Source organism: Schistocerca piceifrons, chromosome 2, assembly GCF_021461385.2.
Source record: "Schistocerca piceifrons isolate TAMUIC-IGC-003096 chromosome 2, iqSchPice1.1, whole genome shotgun sequence".
NCBI classification, from domain to species: domain Eukaryota; kingdom Metazoa; phylum Arthropoda; class Insecta; order Orthoptera; family Acrididae; genus Schistocerca; species Schistocerca piceifrons.
The window spans coordinates 596,175,289-596,196,521 of record NC_060139.1 but is presented as its reverse complement, the minus strand read 5'-3'; the positions used below and the strand labels follow the sequence as shown (position 1 = coordinate 596,196,521).

Sequence of the window (21,233 nt, the reverse complement as noted above, 5' to 3'; positions counted from 1 at the left end):
ACAACTCCTTCTTGGTGCTGCATCCATTGGTGTAATTTGATTTTGTAAATTAACTTCTAATGTTCAGTATATTTAACAAATGATAGTGATTTCTGTTGATGTTTTTGTTAAATCTATTACAAAATTTCACACCAGAATTATTTTGGATTTTATGTAGTTAACTGGAGACTTTAAATTCATGTTAAGAAAGAAAAAGTGATGTCACACTGTCATGAAAAAGGATAAAAGTAGTTATTTAGTTGACATATGATAATTATCAGTGTATTTGTAGCAAAAGGTTGCTCTGTTGCACAAACAAATAGACAAACATTTTCAAAGGCCTGTTAAATTCTGTTACCTCGAGACCTGGATAACAGACTATACACTACTACAGGCTGTAATACTGCTAACATCTAGATGAGAGTAAAAAAAAAATATTAGAACAGCATTGAGCCTTATGAACTATGAGTGTGACACATCAGTTTCATTAATAGTTTTGTCCTATGGTCCTACGTTTTGCTTGATATGGAGGCTTCAGTGACTGTCCTGTATGTTTCCTAAAAAAGTTTATGTACATTACCATTCCTCATTTCTTTCTTATCTGAATAAAACTACAGTATATACTCTGTAAGCAATCATATGGTCTATCGTGGAGGGTATCCTGTACCACTAGTAGTCATTCCCTTTCCTGATCCACTTGGAAATGGGTTGAGGAAAAAAACAGCTGTCTGTATACTTCTGTACAAGGCCTAAGTTCTCTTATTTCCTTCATGGTCCTTCTATGAGATATACGTTCATGGTAGTAGGATCATTCTGCAGTTAATCACAAATGCTGGTGTTGTAAATTTCTTGATAGTCTTTCCGTACATGGTCTCCTTTGCAAATGAACTATATTTTCCGACAATTCTCTCAATAAACAAAAGTCGACCATCTGCCTTTCTTAGAACTGACCTTGGGTGTTTGTTCCTTTTTTTGGGAAACTGTGATGTTATCCCAGCAGCACTAATTCTATGTTAGAACACTACAGGATTGCTTTTCCTGCTCATCTTTGTTAGCTTAAATTTTTCCACATTTAGGTTTCAGAGGTTTCAAAATCTTTAGATCCCAATTCTTTGTTATTTAGTAATTTAATAGGACATGGGTTCTGCCTCTTTGCAAATGCACTCCTTTTTCTTTTTAGCAGTGAGTTTGCAAAAAGGTGGAATCCATATCCTATAATTTAACTGCAAATGCGGAAAGAAAGGACAAAAGTTGCATATCCAAAAGATGAATATTAATAATTTAAATACAGTCATTTTTCAAATGAGTTAGTCAATCGTTTAATAAACTGTTCCTGAATAATTACCTTGCACACTTTCATATGTGAAGTATATAAGCTATTCTCATTCAGATTAACTTTCCTCTTTCACCCTATCAACAAATTCATCTTGACAACTTTTCTGTGTTCCTACTTGAACTTCATTTTTTATGAGGAAGATTCAAACATGCATAATAATGCATATGCAAAACTGTGATGTTTACAACATTAAATATTGGACACATTTGTCAATAAGGAGTAATAAGTACTCCTTATTTCTAAACAATAAGCATGTTTTTAGTCTGTTGATTGCCATTTTATTATTTATTGATTACTAGCTTTAGGAACTACTGCTTATCTTTATATCAGTTGTAGTGACACAGTAACCCAGCTTACAGAAACACAATTGTTACTATGACACAGATATTAAAACCAAACTTGTATAAAAAACAGCATAGCAATTTTGTTTTTATTGTGTATGACATTGAAACTGTTGTGTTTGTTGAAGAACAGTTACTGTGACAATACAGATGATGTAAAGATAGACTACAGTGTCAGAAGCCGGTAATAAATAAGTAACATTACAATCAACACAGTGAAAATAAATGTATCTACAGTTTGTGAAATAAATTACAAAAATATAATTTATTCGAAATTTGAGTGATTGTAATAAAAATAATTGATTAAAATTCCAGAATAATATAGCAACATCACTAAAGAGAGTGAGGTTTTTGTAATATCATTATACATAAAGTCAGAAGTTTTCTTATGCCATAGAAGTCAATGGGACTTTCATTCTGGATTATTGCCTCTCATGCTCCATTGATCCAAGTGCACAGTTCTCTAGTACTGATTGATAAACAACAATAATAGCTAGCTGTTTAATGACAGTATTCCATACAAATAAAATATATAGTACACCTGATGAATGGTTAATTTACATGAAAAGAGGCACTGACTGTTACCTCAAAATGCTTGGAAATGTTGCAAAACATGTCACCAAGATGCATAACTGAAACACCACCAGAAGCATCCTGCAGAAATTATATGACTTTTGGTTTCTACAGTTCCCTTGATGTTGAGTTTGTTGTTGGGGAAACCACCAAGTGATTTGAGATTTCAGTGCCAATGAACACCAAATACCATATATATGATAATGGTAAAAGAACTGCAGTGTTCTTTGAATGCTTTTTTTCTAAATTTACATAACAGTATTTCTCAATGTGTTACCTTTTTTCCTTGTGATTACTATCTGCATTCACTGGACACCTCTGTTACACTTTGATATGGCCTACATTGACATGTTATGGTCATTGCTGAGTATCTTTGAATTCTTTTGATGACTGCTGCCAGGTTTAGCTGATAAGAACTTCAAATATTAGAACAGTGACATAGAACATCTTCACAGGTACACCATATTAACCCCCCATCACCACCTTCACACACCCTTACAAATTTAATTCTTTCATTTATTTCTCCTACTACTGATTTCACATTTTTATTCAATTTCATACTTTGTTGTAGTGTTACCCCCATTTATTGTGTTTTTGTGCTCCAAAACACTAGGCTCATAATCACTTAAAAAACTATAGTGTTTACCTATTGTAGATGCCCATGTTATATTATTTTGAATATCTGTATAACTCTCAAATATGTGTTAGGCCTACAGCAGCTAAATTTAATGAGCTCAGAATACAATCATATTTCTTTGGCTGCTGTACCTCAGTTCTTTTTAAACAGTAATAGTATTAACAAGATGACTCTACCAGCATTGTGGCCTAGGTAACACAATATTTCAAATATGTGCAACACTGCTAAGCTGATTTTGTGTGTATTTTGTTTTTGACAGTGCCACTACATCTTCATTATATTAGGACAGCTATGCCTCATCATATTTTAAGGGCAAGTTTTCCGCTTTTCATTTGTCACAATGTAATATTTTAAGGCGTAAACTATCCATTATTTGTATTTAGTTTTCCCATTTTTCTGTAGATCTGAAGATGGTTAGGCATTTCCCATAAATTATGGTCCAGTGGGTGCAGAGCTGGAGCCTGGTTGTGTCCAAGAGGTGTTGCATCACACTTGAATCAGGCAAATTTGGTGAGCAAGACATGCATGTGAGTTGATTATCAAACTCCTCAAACCACTGTAGCATGATTCTGGCCTTGTGAAATGGATAGTTATTCTGTTAAAAATTGTCATTACCATCAGGGAAGTCATTAAACATTAAGGGATGCAAATGGTCCACAACAATGTTCATATGGGCTGCAGCTATCACAATAGCTCTGATTACAACCACAAGTCCCATGAAAACACAGCTGAATGTTCTCCATAGCTTAATAAAGCCCCCACTGAATGCATCTGTGATATTATGGTTTTGAGCAGCTGTTTGTCAACCTGGTGGAATGAGAAAAAGGATTCATTTAACAAGGTGACACATTTCCATTGGCCCATGGCCCAGTCTCAATGATCTCAGATCCAGTGCAGCCACAATTGACAATGCAATTGTGTCAACATGGGAACAAATGGTTGTCATCTGCACCAGAGCCCCATGTTCAATAATATGCAGTGAACAATGTGCGGCAAAGCACTTGGACCTGCATCAACATTATGCTCTGTCATCAGATCTGTCATCTGTCATTAATCTTTCTTTATCCTGATTTTCACAGTGGACAAGCCACAAACCTCTGTCTTCTGTGCCATACATGCTCATGACAGTAATGTATGTACAGCTGACCAGCATCAGGCACCAGGCCATTATAATTACACCTTGCAAGGTTGTACCTTGTATAATCACAAGAATGATTCCCCATTTCTTATGGCAATTACTTCTAGCTTACTTTATATACACTTATGGTAAAAAAATCACAACATCAAAAAGTACTTAATGTAAAATAATGAAATTTTCGGAATAAATTTGTCTAGGCAACCTATTTAAGTGATTAACATTGCAAGATTACAGGTTAATGTAGTAAGCCATAATGGATGTGAAATGGTGGTACACTGATAACTGGTGTAACTACCACAAAGTTGAATGCAGGCATGCACAGTGTTGTACAGGTGCTGGATGTCAGCTGCTAGGATGGAGTTGCAAGCCTGTTGCAACTTGGTCAGTCAATATATGGACAGTTAATGCTGTCTGTGGATCACACTAGAGTTGTTGTCTGAATGTCTCGTATGTGCTGAATTTGAGGCCGATCTGGTGATTGAGCAGGCCAAGGAAACATGTCAGCACTCTGTAGAGCATGCTGGGTTAGAACAGTGGTATGTGGGTGAGCATTATCTTGTCAGAAAATCCCCTCTGGAATGCTGTTCATAAATGGCACAACAGACTGATCCACGACATACAAATTTGCTGTCAGGGTTAGTGGGATAACCAAGAGTGTGTTCCTGCTGTTATATAATATCACACCCTGGACAATAGCTTCAGGTGTGTCTAGCATGGGGAAAAGTTGGTTACAGGCCCTCAACTGGCATCATCAGACAGCCATCAGTGGCACCGAGACAGAATTGGGATCAGTGGAATACCTGCTACAGGTCCTCTGGCTTGGAGCTGTCCTTGAAGTAACCAATTTGCAGCAGTCATTGTGTCACTGTGGTGCCAACAGCTGCTCAGATTGCTGCTGTAGATGTAGTAAGATACACCAGAGCCATATGCCAAATGCAATGGTTTTCCAACGTGGCATTGCGACGTGACCATCTGGAGCCTGGTCTTCTTGCATCTGAACATTCTTGTGACCACCAATGTCACCAATCAAGTACAGTGGCTGCATTCCTGCTAAGTCTTTCTGCAGTATCACAGAAGGAAAATTCTGCACCTCACAGCCTATTACATGACCTTGTTCGAACTCAGTGAGATGCTGATAATGGGATCTTCGTCACCTTAAAGCCATTCCTGACTAACATCAACCCACCATGCCCAATCTCAGAGGTAACTAATGCTCATGGCCACTACAACATGTATTTAAAGCAAACTTCATCTGAATCCTTGTAGTGGTGCTACTAGCACCACTCTTACATGATTGGTGCAAAATCTGAAAGACATCATCTTTCAGATTTATAAACATGCTTACCAATTTTTTTAACATCACAGAAAATGCTGCAGGGTAATTTTTATTGTTTACAGTAGTTCTACTAGAATTGCATGTATTAGATCATGTCTTCCATTCTCAGTAGATAACCCATAACAGAAGCCAGACTGAGCTGTTGTTATAAGGTTGTTCTCAGAAAAATGATTCAGTATTCTGTGGTAATCTGGTTTCCCAAAATGTTTTGAGAACATATGAAAGAGGAAGATTGGTCTACAATTAGAGATCAGTTTGTTATCTCCACTTTTGCATACTGGTGTTAGTACTACATGCTTCACTCTTTTAGGGAAAGCTCCTTCACCAGTCAGTTGATTTCAAAGGCAAATGAAGGATGGCACTACCAACTCAAAGCAACTTTTTAGTACTTTGGTTGAGACATATTAATAACCAGAAGATTGACATATGATTTTTGTGAGCTGTTTGGTGTGGGAGTATGCGCTGCCTGTCTAAGTATTCTATAGGGACCATAATATCTGCTATTTTCAGCTACTGTTAAGAAGAGTTCATTGAATTTAGTAGCCAACAATTAAAATTTTGTATCATCTGTCTCACTGCTACTTAGCAAAATAGCTTATAATGCATTTTAAGTCATGATTACAATTAATCTCCTGCATTAAATAAACATCTCTCTTCCTAGTACAATATGTTTTAATCCCAGAAGACAGGCAACCTTCTCAGATTCCACTGTAAATTACCCTGACTCAATGTGCAGAAAAACTGGATTCAAAATATTGTAAGAATATTTTGAGGAAAAGAGTTGTCGTCAACCATGTGCCCTCAATACACTTCTTTCCATTTTTCATCTTGTAAATTGTCTCAGAATTGTGTGGCTGAGTTAGCATTTAAATGTGAAATTTTACTTTTTGTTTCTAAGCTAAACATCCCTGATGGGGGTCAGTTATTGTAGCCATTTGACCCTAATGGTCAGATAAATCATTTACTATGGGTTTCACATTTATTGTACTAAAGACAAATGCATTTACAAATAAACCAGATATCCACCCATGCCAAACTCTTTAAAGAGCCAAAATTCTGTGTATAAATCAGCTTTTTTACAAAATTGTAACAAGCAATACACTTTTTTGCTTTCAATATTTTGTGGATGCTGTCAGGAAAAAAGTTTCAAATGTGCAAAACTTGTTGGAAGTCGCTAAGTGCTCTCATTCTCAAACACTTTAAGAATATAGTCTGGGTACTTTGCATACCATGAGTTATGTTGTCTCAAGACATATACCCAGTTTCTAACTTTAATACTTGACTTATTGCATCATCTCTTTAATGTAAGATTATTCTCTTTAATTAGTAGAATATGACAACATTTAAAAATTTTTAATTTAATCAATAATTAAATGAAATACTGAAAATCATTTTTTTTGCCCCTAGAAGCCTTTAGGCAGGTAACCTGCAACTGGGTGTCAATTTTAGCCATTTAGTAATATAGATTATGAATTGCTGTTGCACTGTATCCTCCTATTCTTGTTGGGAATGTCACCGTAGAAGTCAAACCAAATCTGGACTGCATTAATCCTCAGTACTCTTGTTTGGAACTATTCAGGATGAACACTATATTGAAATCCCCACATACAAGCATTTCCAGTAATTACTACTAAGTCTTTTTAATTGTCCCTTGAATTGCTTAATAAAGTTAAACCATTTACTGCTGGTGGCGTATAGATTATCAGAACTACTATCTTGTAGGTTGGCAAGTATGTTACTGAAGCAGAACATTCAAGTAAGTGTTCAGCACAGTATTCAATAATGTCTATGGCATAGGACTTTGTAGTGCCTCAAGAATTTCAGCGTAAATTCTAGAAACACTTGGCCTTCAGCCATATCAAACACCCGATATTTTAGGTACGACTGCGGGAGAGTGAAAAACATTTCTACTGATCCACCTGTTTCTATCTGCAGATCGGAAGTTTGTTATTAGAAGACTGTAAGAGGGGCGAGTCACTGATGACAACAAGTGTTTGCTGCCAGCATCACAGAAGATGGGAGGAGAACTCAAGGAATAATTATGTCATAATAATTATGTTGGATTCTTTGATGTGTTAGTCTCTGTGGTGATTGTAAAAAAGACTATTGAACAGTTGAAGACAGATTGCTGTGCACATTCCTGTATTGAACTCGCTTGAGACCAGAGGCTTTTGAATTACTTCATGTTTTGGCTATGAACAAAACAAGACACATGTATGCTATTTGAATATGTGTAAATGAGTCTAACGTGTAAGGAATAAGTTAGTTTGTAGAAGTTATTATCTGTAAAAGTTGAAAATGTAAAGTGATTGATCCTGAAAGTATTATACGAGTACCAAAATTATTTCAAGGACAGAGAAGTATTTTAATAAATTCCCTTAACCAGCTAAAGTATTCAGAGAAGAAGCTTGTGGGAGATCGATATAGCTGATTACTGAGGGAAGAGGATTGGCTACACACAAAGTGCAAATTAACTGAGTGGAGAGATGTGTATGCCTTGTAACCCAATACCACACTGTCTCTTGTCATCCGAACAATGTTAGAATGTGGTGACCTAAGTGACTGGACCCAAAGGAAATGGGAATTTAAAGACAGTAATGGAAAGAAAATATTAGGCATTGCCATAGCAACCAATCCTAACAACATATGACAACTGTTTCTAGTAATTGTATTGAGTCCAATAAACAAATGGAAGAATGTTGTGAGAGCAACACTGTAAAAGACGTGAGAAAGTAATAGTGGAGAAAACTGGAGAGAAGATCTCAACTTTTCGACTAAGAAGATTGGATGTGGAGAGTAAGCAGACAATAGAAGAATTGTTATCCTTTGTAAACGCAATACCCTGATTTGGTAACCAGATGGTGATTACAAACAATGAGGAAAATATTATGCAATCTGAAACCAGGGCAGGGGCCCAGGTCATAGAAATACATTAGGAGGCCTAGCTTATAATAAATATGTTAGCTTTATGTATAAAGTACAGGAGTGTACATAGTAGGTATTACTGGGACCAAAAGTAAAGTTGTGAAACACAAGACCCAGGTGAACTGCATCATTGGGAACATCCCTTTTCATCAGACAGTTTTAGTCGTGGAAAATATCAATAGAGAGGTGTTGTTTGGCATAGACCGGCTATCAAACTTTATCTTATACTGAATTTTGAGGAAAATCTTCATTATTTTTGAATAGTTGATGATAAATATTGTGTAAAGTTTGTGATGGACCACTATAATGGTAAACAAGTAACTGAGAATCAGTGTTTACGATTAACAGCTACAGCACAGTTGTCACCAGAGATTGAAAACGCAAGTCATGCATCACACCGAGCTGACATACAAAACAAAGTAAATGAATCCCCAATGTTAACGAACAACCAAAAATTGGAATTATCTACAATTCTATTGGAATATGGAATGGTATTTTCTGATAATCTGGGTAGTATTAGTGACTATGTATGTAAATTTAAGATCAAAGATAATACTCCATTTTTTTTGTAGACCCTATCTGATACCGGTAAGCCTGAAAAGAATGGTTAAGGAAGAAATAGATAAGATGATTGAAAATAAAATAATAGAACATAGTACGAGTGTTATGAATAACCCTTTAGTAGTGGTAAAAAAGGCTACAGGAGGTGTGCGGTTAGTGCTGGACACATGGACTTTGAGTAAGCATATAGAGATGGAACGAGAAAGAGCAATTAACATTGATGAATTACTGTCCAAATTTGAGAAAGCACAGTATTTTAGCATGATGGACCTGACTGCTGAGAATTGACAAATTCAGTTACATCCTGATTCAAAGAAGTGTACAGTGTTTCTATTTGATGGGAAATCATATCATTTTAATGTTTTACCATTTGGACTAAATATCTCAGTATCCGTGTTTATACGCACACTGCACAAGGCGTTAGGAAGGGAATTGTTAAGAGAATTAATAATATATGTGGACGATAGCCTTATAATCTCTGCTACACGGGAAGAACACCTTAAGGAAAACCATGAAAAAATTTAAAGAACAAGGTATTACAGTAAAATTACCTGAATTGCATTTTGTGAGGCAAGAGCTTAAGTTTTTAGGGCATATTGTAGGAGTACAGGGAATTAAAACCCGATCTGGAACATATAAAGGCCATTAAGGAGTGTCCACCACCTCAAAACATAAGACAATTGAAAGGATTTATTGGAATGGGCAGATATTATATATGATATATATGAAGTCAAGAGCCGAATGACCCAAGACTTCTGAATTTATTACAGAAGGGAATCCCATGGAGTTCGGACCAAGAGGCTAATGATGCATTTGAAGGTGTGAAAAAGGCACTAGTAGAATCACCTATACTATACTATCTGGTTATGGGTGAGCCATTTAAAATTTCAACAGATGCATCTGACAATGGTATAGCAGCGGAACTTTTTCAAGGAGAATGGAGTCTGGAAAGTACAAATCACAGATCTATAGCTTTTGCTAGCCGAAGTCATAACAAACATGAATTAAACTATACAGCTACAGAGACAGAACTTTTAGCATTAGTATGGAGTATCCAAAAATTCCAAATGTTAGTATTGGGGTCAGAGATCCATATTCAGGGTGGTCCATTGATAGTGACCAGGCCAAATATCTCATGAAATAAGCATCAAACAAAAAAAACTACAAAGAACGAAACTCATCTAGCTTGAAGGGGGAAACCAGATGGCGCTATGGTTGGCCCACTAGATGGTGATGCCATAAGTCAAACTGATATCAACTGCATTTTTTAAAAAATAGGAACCCCCATTTTTATTACATATTCGTGTAGTATGTAAAGAAATATGAATGTTTTAGTTGGACCACTTTTTCCGCTTTGTGATAGATGGTGCTGTAATAGTCACAAATGTATAAGTATGTGGTGTCATGTAACATTCTACCAGTGCTGATGGTATTTGCTTCGTGATACATTACCCATGTTAAAATGGACCATTTACCAATTGCAGAAAAGGTCGATATTGTTTTGATGTATGGCTATTGCATGTGCTATGTATGCTGCTCGATATCCTGGATGACATCATCGAAGTGTCCAGACAGTTCGCCGGATTGTTATGTTAAATAAGGAAACAGGAAGTGTTCAGCCATATGTGAAACATCAAACATGACCTGCAACAAATGATGGATGATACCCAAGTAGGTGTTTTAGCTGCTGTCGTGGCTAATCTGCACATCAGTAGCAAACAAATTTCACGATAATTGGGAATCTCAAAAACATCGGTGTTGAGAATGATACATCAACATCGATTGCACCCATATCATATTTCTATCCACCAGGAATTGCATGGTGTTACTTTGAACGTCATGTACAGTTCTGCCACTGGGCACAGGAGAAATTATGGGACGATGACAGATTTTTTGCATGCATGCTATTTAGTGATGAAGCGTCATTCACCAACAGTGGTAACGTAAACCGGCATAATATGCACTATTGGGCGACGGAAAATCCATGATGGCTGTGACAAATGGAACATCAGCAACCTTGGTGGGTTAATGTATGATTCAGCATTATGGGAGGAAGGATAGTTGGCCCCCAATTTATTGATGGCAGTCTAAATGGTGCAATGTATGCTGATTTCCTACACAATGTTCTACCAATGTCACTACAAGATGTTTCACTGCATGACAGAATGGCGATGTACTTCCAACATGATGGATGTCCGGCACATAGCTCATGTGTGGTTGAAGCGGTATTGAATAGCATATTTCATGACAGGTGGATTGGTTGTCGAAGCTCCATACCGTGGCCCACACATTCACCTGATCTGACGTCCCCGGATTTCTTTCTGTGGGGAAAGTTGAAGGATATTCGCTACCGTGATCCACCGACAATGTCTGACAACATGCGTCTGCGCATTGTCAATGCATGTGCGAACATTATGGAAGGCAAACTGCTCACTGTTCAGAGGAATGTCGTTACACATATTGCCAAATGCATTGAGGTTGACGGACATCATTTTGAGCATTTATTGCATTAATGTGGTATTTACAGGTAATCATGCTGCAACAGCATGCATTCTCAGAAATGATAAGTTCACAAAGGTACATGTATCACATTGGAACAATCAAAACAAAATGTTCAAATGTACCTATGTTCTGTATTTTAATTTAAAAAACCTACCTGTTACCAACTGTAATATGACATTAAAATACAGTATGTAAAAGGCTCTGAAAATATTGTACCTTACACTTTGTCTAGATTACCTCTAGATATGAAAGATTTAAAACTTACAGAAGGACCCAAGGTAATTTTTGAGATAAATTTTATAACAATAGAATATCCACACAACAGGGTACAAGAAATGGCTCAAAGAATAACTGACAATATCCATCATGATTCATACTTTGCATAAATGTATGCTATGTGTAATAGAAAATCTTTACTTCCTAATCAAGCAGATAAATGGAAAATTATAGGGCAAAATTTATTTTTGAGAGACGGTGGTGTTTATGCATACACGGTATGGACACTTTGGAATAAAAAAGTGGATAGCCCACATGAACAAGTTGTATTATTTTAAAAAGTTGGGACATAAGGTAGCATCTTTAATTAGTACTTGTGAAACCTGTCAGAAAGTAAACAAAAGTAACACTCATGTTAGATACAAAATGTATCCAATCATCCCTAAGGCATTACACGATCTTACAGCAGCCGACTTCTTCAAACCAATTCCGAAAGGAAAAGGAGGAGTCTTGTACATTTTTGTCCTCATAGAGTGTTGGTCTAAGTATGTCTGCCTAGCAAATACACCAACAGTGATACACTGTCTGCAACAATATTTTCTCGAGGTGGGCAAACCAAAACGATTCCTCTCCAATAATGGACCAATATTTGTTAGTAACAACTTTAAAGAATTCTCAGCATGGGAAGACATTCATCAGGTAATAATCTCCAACTATAATCTGTCTTCTAACCTGAATGAAAGGGTTATGAAAGAAATTGGGAAATTATGCCATACATACTGCCATGAAAAACATACGTCATGGGCAATGAAAGTTAAAGATTTTGAGCTTATTTCAAATGAATTACCACATTTTTCAACTGGATTAACACCTTTCAAAGTAATAGGTAAACCCTTTGTGGGAAAACCCCTTACTAAATGTTTTACTTGGCCAGAACAACCTACTGTTGATCACCAACTTAATCAAACAATAATTTCTAAGAACTTGGTTGAAAGAGCACAACAACGAGTGAGTAAATATAACAAGAAGGCTGTCAAACCTAAGTATAACATTAATGACCTAGTCTTAGTAAAACAGAATTTTCAGAGCTCTGCCTTTTTTTCAAAAGTATGAGGGAGCTTACCGAGTGCAAACGGAGGTACATCCAAAAGCCTTAGTTTTAGTGGATCCTCTAACAGGATCAGAAAATGAAAATACAATGTAAAAGACATAAAGTTGTATATCCTCTAGTGATGTTAACGTTCTGTCATCTGTGTTAACAGGTGGAGTGACGACTGTCAGATCCCTAGTTGTTTTCGGTGTTTCTTCAAACTTAGTTTTCCTGCATCAAATTCCCTTAAATTCTTACACTATTGGTAATCTATTCTTGAATTTTTAAACTATCCTATAATTTTAGTATGTAGGAAACTGGATATGACAACAAGATTAGGACCAGTTTAAGAGAATCACAGATAAACAGTGATCTCTAGACATGAAATGAAACAAATAGAATATAGTACTAGTATAAAGATAATACCATGATACTATTCAAACAAAGTGATACCCAGACATCATAAACTGAATGGAGTACTTTATATGTGTATGAAATATAGTGTAAAGTGAATAATTTTATACCTTTTGTGAGATGTAATGTAAATGGGAGGCTTTGTATCACTTTTGGAAGGTGTGGGTAGTGTAAGTACAAGCATGACTAACACTAATCACACACACCACTTTTCAGACAACCCTCGCAGACAAGTGTAACTGATTCTTCACCATTCGCCATTCCATAGGTGTTGTTAAGATTTTTTTTCGAGGGCTTCAAAGGTGAAGGTGAGAATGACCATTCTGTAGGAAACATTTAACATTATACCTCCTCGGCTTCTCACTCAAGTACCAGCAAAGTAGTGATCCTGGGGAAGGGGGATGGGAAGGGTTTTCCTGTCTTTGGGGCTGTCTTCTTTCTCTTCTTCGACCTTAGCCACCAGTTCTACTTTTTCCTTTCTTACTTCTCATCTGAGTACCGGTCTACCTTTCCCTCTTTCCGTATGCATATACTTGTATCACTGAAGTCCTTCTTATTTTCCATGGTTTCCAGTAACCTTCAACTTATTTCATATAAGTAGGCTGAAGAATCAGGATACACAAACACACATCTTCATACACACAAAGATATACTTAAGCAAAAACAGAAGAATTACGAATTAGAAGCCTGAAGTGATGTCAGAACTGCCAAGGGATTTGGGGAATAAAGATATATGTACATCTGAGGCGATGCACATATTACATTGTTGATGTGTAATGGTTCTGCATCATTATCTTTTTGTCACATACATCCGAATTGATGCACTTATTACAGTGTTGATATGTGATGGTTCTGCATTGTTATTTTTTGTTGCTCTCAAAGATATATTTACATGTGCCATGCTAGTACTCTGAGAAAAGGCATAATATCTACTGGGAGTTGGTGAATACAGGTAGACATAGCATCTACTATGTGTGGGCATGATATCTGTTTATATGGTGAAAGTGAGGAGTGAAAGAGGACTCTGGGTATTAGATGAAGTATTAGAAAGTGGAAAAGAAGAGTAAAGTAGCTTTCTAATTTTACCAGAGAATATTTAAGAATAGTTTTCATAAAGGTGTATGCTAGGGTGATGAACTAGGAGGCCTACTCAAGAACGATACCAAGGGTGCACTCGACATTCATTGGATGAGAAAAAGGGCGGATAGGCAGACCTATGAAAGGCTGACCTATACTGCATGAACAGGGGCACCAAGAAGGGGATTGACCTGCACCATAGGAGGATAGGAATAAGAAAGGGGCGTACCTACCAAAACAGAAGGAGAAAGGGTACTCCTAGGATCAACCCATGTAAGATATAGGTACTGTTTCTAAAGGGAAAACTGCAGTATTGTGACAGAAACCACATGTTTAAAGGGATGAGTCTGGTAAGTTTGAATTCTATGCATCAATACCCTTATTACATTTCAGGTTTACAAATGTCCAAGAAGATAACATTTTTATTCTACCCAGAGTTCTTCCAGATTACAATAAGTAATGAATAAGTACATTCTTAGGAAAAATAGTTTGGGAAGTAAGAACAAAGTAGCATAGTATTCATGAGTTATGTGCACCTGGAATTTATGACTGTAAGAGGAATAGAAAACAAAGATTTTTTTTTTTTTTGGAGATTGAAAAGAGCTAACTCACAACGTGGAGTGAAGGTTCACATTTTGTAATAGTGGTAAAATCTGCATGGTTATTAGTAAAAAAGAGAGGTACTGTTAAAAGATAAAGAATTATCATCTTGTGTAATATTATTGTACATAATGAATATGTATAAAATATTATGTGTTCGAGCTAAGGGAAGGAATATGTAGTGCCTCAAGAATTTCGGTGTAAATTCTAGAAACTCTCAACCTTCAACCATCTCAAACATCTGATATTTTAGGTACAAGTATGGGAGAGTGACAACATTCCTACCGATCCACTTGTTTCTATGTGCAAGTTGGAAGTTTGTTATTAGAAGACTGTTAGTGGGGTGAGTCACTGACGACGACAAGTGTTTGCCTCCAGCATCACAGAAGATGGGAGGAGAACTCAAGGAATAATTATGTTGTATTCTTTGATGTGTTAGTATCTGTGGTGATTGTAAAAAAGACTATTGAACAGGTGATAGATTGCTATGCACATTCATTTACTAGACTTGCTTGAGACTAGAGACTTTTGAATTACTTCTTGTCTTGGCTATGAGTGAAACAAGACACATGTATGCTATTTGAATATGTGTAAATGAGTCTAATGTGTAAGAAATAAGTTATCTTGCAGAAGTTATTATCCGTGAAAGTTGAAAATATAAAGTGATTGAACTGGAAAGTATTGTATGAGTACCAAAATTATTTCAAGGATATAGAAGTATTTTAATAACGTCTATGCAGGACTTTATTCCACGTTTTTGAGTTTATAGCCACTAATGTCACATTTGCTATTGTTGTTGTTATTATTATTGTGGATTTCAGTCCAAAGACTGTTTTTATGCAGCCCTCCATACTACCCTATCTATGGAAGCCTCCTCATTTTCTAATAACTACTGCACCCAACACCCTTCTGAATCTTGTTATTATAACTACTGAGGCAAAAAGGTCTTAACTGATTGACAGACAGACAGATAACAATTGACAAAAATATTTTTATCATTTGATATAATTAAAAATTAACAGTTTTCAGATTTTTGCCCTTATCAGTACTGTGATATTTAGTTTCTTGCCAAATTTCACGATTCTAAGCCAATGAGAACTACCTTATGGAGTATGTAGAGTGAGTTTGAAGTATCCAAATATGTGACAAAAATGGCCATATCTATCAATTGAATTAACTTAGAACCTTACATTTATTACACTGCTAAGGGATCCTAGACTTAAGTGAGTGACAAATTTCAACTTGATATGTCTATCAATTCCCGAGAAAAAGGGTTTATAACAGCTGGACAGACAGACAGAGAGCAAAGTGATTCCATAAGTTTCCATTTTTACTGACTGAGGTATAGAATCCTAAAACAATAAATGACTTGTGAAACCAGTATGTAGTTTATGCAAGTAACTTGTACATTAATAAATTTTTCCCACATAATATGATTATTCTTGTGCATGATTAAACTGCCACAACTGAAGAGTGTGAGATGAGATGAAGTATAAAATGTGCCATTTTTTTAAATGAGATACGTAATGCAACACATTATTGTTATTCCCTAAAGTGGTGGGAAGCACACCACTGCTCTATACAAATAGCGCTTTGGAAAATATTGACCATTTTTTACAACAGTTCTACAGTAAATATAGTGCAGTCACTGTATCATGGAATTGTGTGTGTGTGTGTGTGTGTGTGTGTGTGTGTGTGTCAACAAATAACCTCTACACTTCCTGAAGGGAGAGGAATGTAGGGGGAAACAAACACTGCCTCCTCTCACAGGGCCAGCAGCCTACAAACATGTTGCATTTTTCTGTGAAAGCAGAGGTGACACATGGTCACAGGGCCTCCCAATTCATTATTGTATTGTAAGAGTCTTGCTCAAATCCCATGATGTACCATGATTACTCTCTTCACTCGTTCAAAATAAGAAAAGAAAATAAGAAGTAACACACAACACAAATCAAAGCAAGCTCAGAAAGCATTCAGTAATGACTACAGGACTATTGCTCACATAAATGTAAAATGTTGGAGCTGGATGTCTTATATGGGTGTAGGAGCTTCAGAATGTATCCACATTAAGTTCAATTCAGCATGCTTGAACATTTTCTTGAAAATGAAATCATCCTTGGAGCTTGACTTTGGTACCCCAAAAGATGTCTCATTTACTAACATTGGAAAATCCAGCATAGAATATAACAATATAATGAAAAGGATTCTTGTTATTCAGCATACAGTGGAGATGATGGGTTACAGAAAGGTACAACAAAAAGACTGTTGAAAAGTTAGATTTTGACCAACAGACTGGTTCCAGCTGCCAGAGACAGTGGTCATGTGTGTGTGAGTTGTCTTTGTGTGCATTTGTGTTTATGCATGTGTGTGTTGTCTATTTTTGACAAATGGCTTGTTGGACAAAAGCTAACTTTCCAACAGTCTTTCTGTTGTGCCTTTCTGTGACTCAGCACCTTCACTATATGATGAGTGACAACTATTCTTTTCAGTATATTGTCACTTACCAACATGATAATCATCCATCACACACTAGCATTAGTATTCAGAACTGGTTTCAAAGGAGGCAGAATATTACTCAGTGCCTTCCATGACCTCCAAAGTCACCTGATCTCAATCCCATACAGCACATATGGGCTCAACTTAAGAAGACTTTGCAGGACAATTGGCCTCCCCTCCAGGAATCACGAATGTTCTATGGGATTTGGTTCATTCTTCATGGGAGATAGTTGCTGTGGATGAGGAGTTTTTCCATAGATTTGTAAATTCAGTGTCTCGAAGCATCCAAGTTGTTCTTGATGCCAATGGCGTATGGACAAAATACTGAAGCTATACATAGCCTACTCTTAATTTTGTTTTATTTCATTTTTCTATAAAGGGTCTATGCAGTTATTAGGCCACAAATATTTATTTCAAAATAAAGTCTACTTGCTATTATAGTATTTGTACTTTTATGGGAGGTCAGATGAATATCACTCTTTAAAGAAGGTCATTTGTATTTTTATAGGAGATCATATGAATATCACCTTTCAAGGAAGATAATTTTTATTTTTATTGGAGGTCAAATGAATATCACCCTCTGAGGATGATTATTTTTATTGTTACTGGAGGTCAGAAATATTACCTTCCAAGGAAGATTATTTTTAGGCATCAAATTCACAAACCAACATTAGTTATTTACCGAAGGGAATATTGAAAAAAGAAAAAATAGAAAATATAATTTAATAACAAAAAGTAAATAAAGCACAGAACATTTGTGATGCACTAAAAAAAGAAAACGCTGCAGTGAGATTCGAACTGACATACTACAGCTACCAGTACAGTAAGCTGACAACCTACCAAGGAGCTACTGAGTTTCTCTTATTTTTAGCCTAATAGATGAATAGGACTATTGTAGTTGATGAAGGAATATTAAACTAGAAATAAGAGATATTGGAAGGCAGATCCAACTGCTCATGTAAATTGCTCATAGGGACTTGATAAAACATGCCAATCAGCTGATACATTTCTCTTAGCTGAAAACTATAGAGACACCAGGTGATGGTCGAAGTAATTACAAATAAATACATCCATTTTCAATATTTTTACTATGACCATTTTTCTGGTTGTTTAACGATTAGGCCATTATAAAATGGAATCTTTTGAAATCATGTGAAACCTAGAAAAGCCTACAATTGCACAATTTGTCATGAATTAAACTTTAAAATATTAATTGCACAAGTATAAGAAAAAGAAAATGACAATTGAATCCAGTTAGAACAGTTATATAATCGAACACTCACCGTTTATGTTTGTATACCATCAGCCTATCCATCAGCCATTGAAACACACATGAAATGATCATCATTGTAGTAATACTACCAATGTGGAGTTCTTATATATCAACTATGTCTATGTGATTGAATAATGATATATCTAAAAACAAAGATGATGTGACTTACCGAACGAAAGCACTGGCAGGTCGATAGACACACAAACAAACACAAACATACACACAAAATTCTAGCTTTCGCAAGAAACGGTTGCTTTGTCAGGGCAGAGGGAAGGAGAGGGAAAGACGAAAGGAAGTGGGTTTTAAGGGAGAGGGTAAGGAGTCAGTCCAATCCCGGGAGCGGAAAGACTTACCTTAGGGGGAAAAAAGGATGGGTATACACTCGCGCACACACACACACACACACACACACACACACACACACACACACACACACACACACACACATATCCATCCACACATATACAGACACAAGCAGACATATTTAAAGACAAAGAGTTTGGGCAGAGATGTCAGTCGAGGCGGAAGTGCAGAGGCAAAGATGATGTTGAATGACAGGTGAGGTATGAGTGGCGGCAACTTGAAATTAGCGGAGATTGAGCCCTGGTGGGTAACGGGAAGAGAGGATATATTGAAGAGCAAGTTCCCATCTCCGGAGTTCGGATAGGTTGGTGTTGGTGGGAAGTATCCAGATAACCCGGACGGTGTAACACTGTGCCAAGATGTGCTGGCCGTGCACCAAGGCATGTTTAGCCACAGGGTGATCCTCATTACCAACAAACACTGTCTGCCTGTGTCCATTCATGCGAAGGTGCCCCACATGTGACAGGATACTTTCCGGGACTGGACCAGACTCTGAATGTGGCTCTCCAGCAGGGATACGACTTCCTCAAATCCTGCCCAGAAATGAGATCCATCCTTCATGAAATCCTCCTCACTCCACCAAGAGTGTCTTTCCGCCGTCCACCTAACCTTCGTAACCTGTTAGTTCATCCCTATGAAATCCCCAAACCACCTTCCCTACCCTCTGGCTCCTATCCTTGTAACCGCCCCCGGTGTAAAACCTGTCCCATGCACACTCCCACCACCACCTACTCCAGTCCTGTAACCCGGAAGGTGTACACGATCAAAGGCAGAGCCACATGTGAAAGCACCCACGTGATTTACCAACTGACCTGCCTACACTGTGATGCATTCTATGTGGGAATGACAAGCAACAAACTGTCCATTCGCATGAATGGACACAGGCAGACAGTGTTTATTGGTCATGAGGATCACCCTGTGGCTAAACATGCTTTGGTGCACGGCCAGCACATGTTGGCACAGTGATACACCGTCCGGGTTATCTGGATACTTCCCACCAACACCAACCTATCCGAACTCCGGAGATGGGAACTTGCCCTTCAATATATCCTCTCTTCCCGTTACCCACCAGGCCTCAATCTCCGCTAATTTCAAGTTGCCGCCGCTCATACCTCACCTGTCATTCAACATCATCTTTGCCTCTGCACTTCCACCTCGACTGACATCTCTGCCCAAACTCTTTGTCTTTAAATATGTCTGCTTGTGTCTGTATATGTGTGGATGGATATGTGTGTGTGTGCGAGTGTATACCCGTCCTTTTTTCGCCCTAAGGTAAGTCTTTCGCTCCTGGGATTGGAATGACTCCTTACCCTCTCCCTTAAAACCCACATCCTTTCATCTTTCCCTCTCCTTCCCTCTTTCCTGATGAAGCAACCGTTTGTTGCGAAAGCTAGAATTTTGTGTGTATGTTTGTGTGTCTATCGACCTGCCAGCGCTTTCGTTCGGTAAGTCACATCATCTTTGTTTTTAGATATATTTTTCCCACTTGGAATGTTTCCCTCTATTATATTGATTGAATAATGATTTTCAAAAGAAATGATACAATGTGTTAAACTGCAATGAATATTGACATATAGTCTGTTCTACCTATTATACTCCTCCTATTTGATGATGTTAACACCAAGCTGAAGCTCCACAGACTACTAGAGTTGTGAACACTGGCACTTATGAACTAGGGCATGCGCAATGCTCTGTTCTTGGACTCTAAATTATTTGGGCTGGGCAAACCTTTTGCCTTTCATTGGACATCGTCCCTAGTCTTATGAAATGTAAAGTTATTATCACCTGAAGATGCACTTATAATGATGTGTAACCTTTTTTATTGCCAAATAAAGAGAGCTCATGTGGCACTGAAGAATTTTCATTCATTTTCACAAAGTTTTTAAAGCATTTTTTAGGATTATTTTGGAAAGTTTGGAAATTTCTTTACAATAACAATGCTTAATTTTGTTTGTTATATAATTATGAGACCAGAGTGTTCTGTGAACACTTATTAATAAAAACAAAGTTTAATTACTTAAAAGGATATTACCTTGTGTCCTAGCCAGCAGTTCATAACTTGTTATGCCTGCCAGATAAGGTACATAGTTATAACGTCCCTCTGCCATTAATATCCGTGGTTCCTCTGCCAGAAAAGCACCTTCATGTTCTGGTTCCAGAGTTGGTACCCATATAGTCATAAAGAAAGTTACACGGTCCTGAAACATACGTTGTGCTAGATGGTAAGATTATTCTGAGATGTTTAAGCACATTACAGCTCATTACTGAAATTTATTTGCATTCCTCAGTTACAACCAATGACACTTGCACTATTTTCAAACCTTACAAGGTTGGAAGTAATCATTAAAAATGATTTGTATTAGAAGTAACTCAATG

At 37.0% G+C, this 21,233-nt stretch overlaps 1 protein-coding gene across 1 annotated transcript in view; it reads right to left on the bottom strand.

Moving 5' to 3' along the window:
• Positions 1 to 21,233, bottom strand: part of LOC124775637 (esterase FE4-like) — a 164,768-nt gene that overhangs the window by 16,794 nt on the left and 126,741 nt on the right. Inside the window, exon 8 of the mRNA XM_047250466.1 lies at positions 20,890 to 21,055. Within this exon, the coding sequence (XP_047106422.1) occupies positions 20,890 to 21,055 (166 nt within the window). The remainder of the gene's footprint in view (positions 1 to 20,889; positions 21,056 to 21,233) is intronic.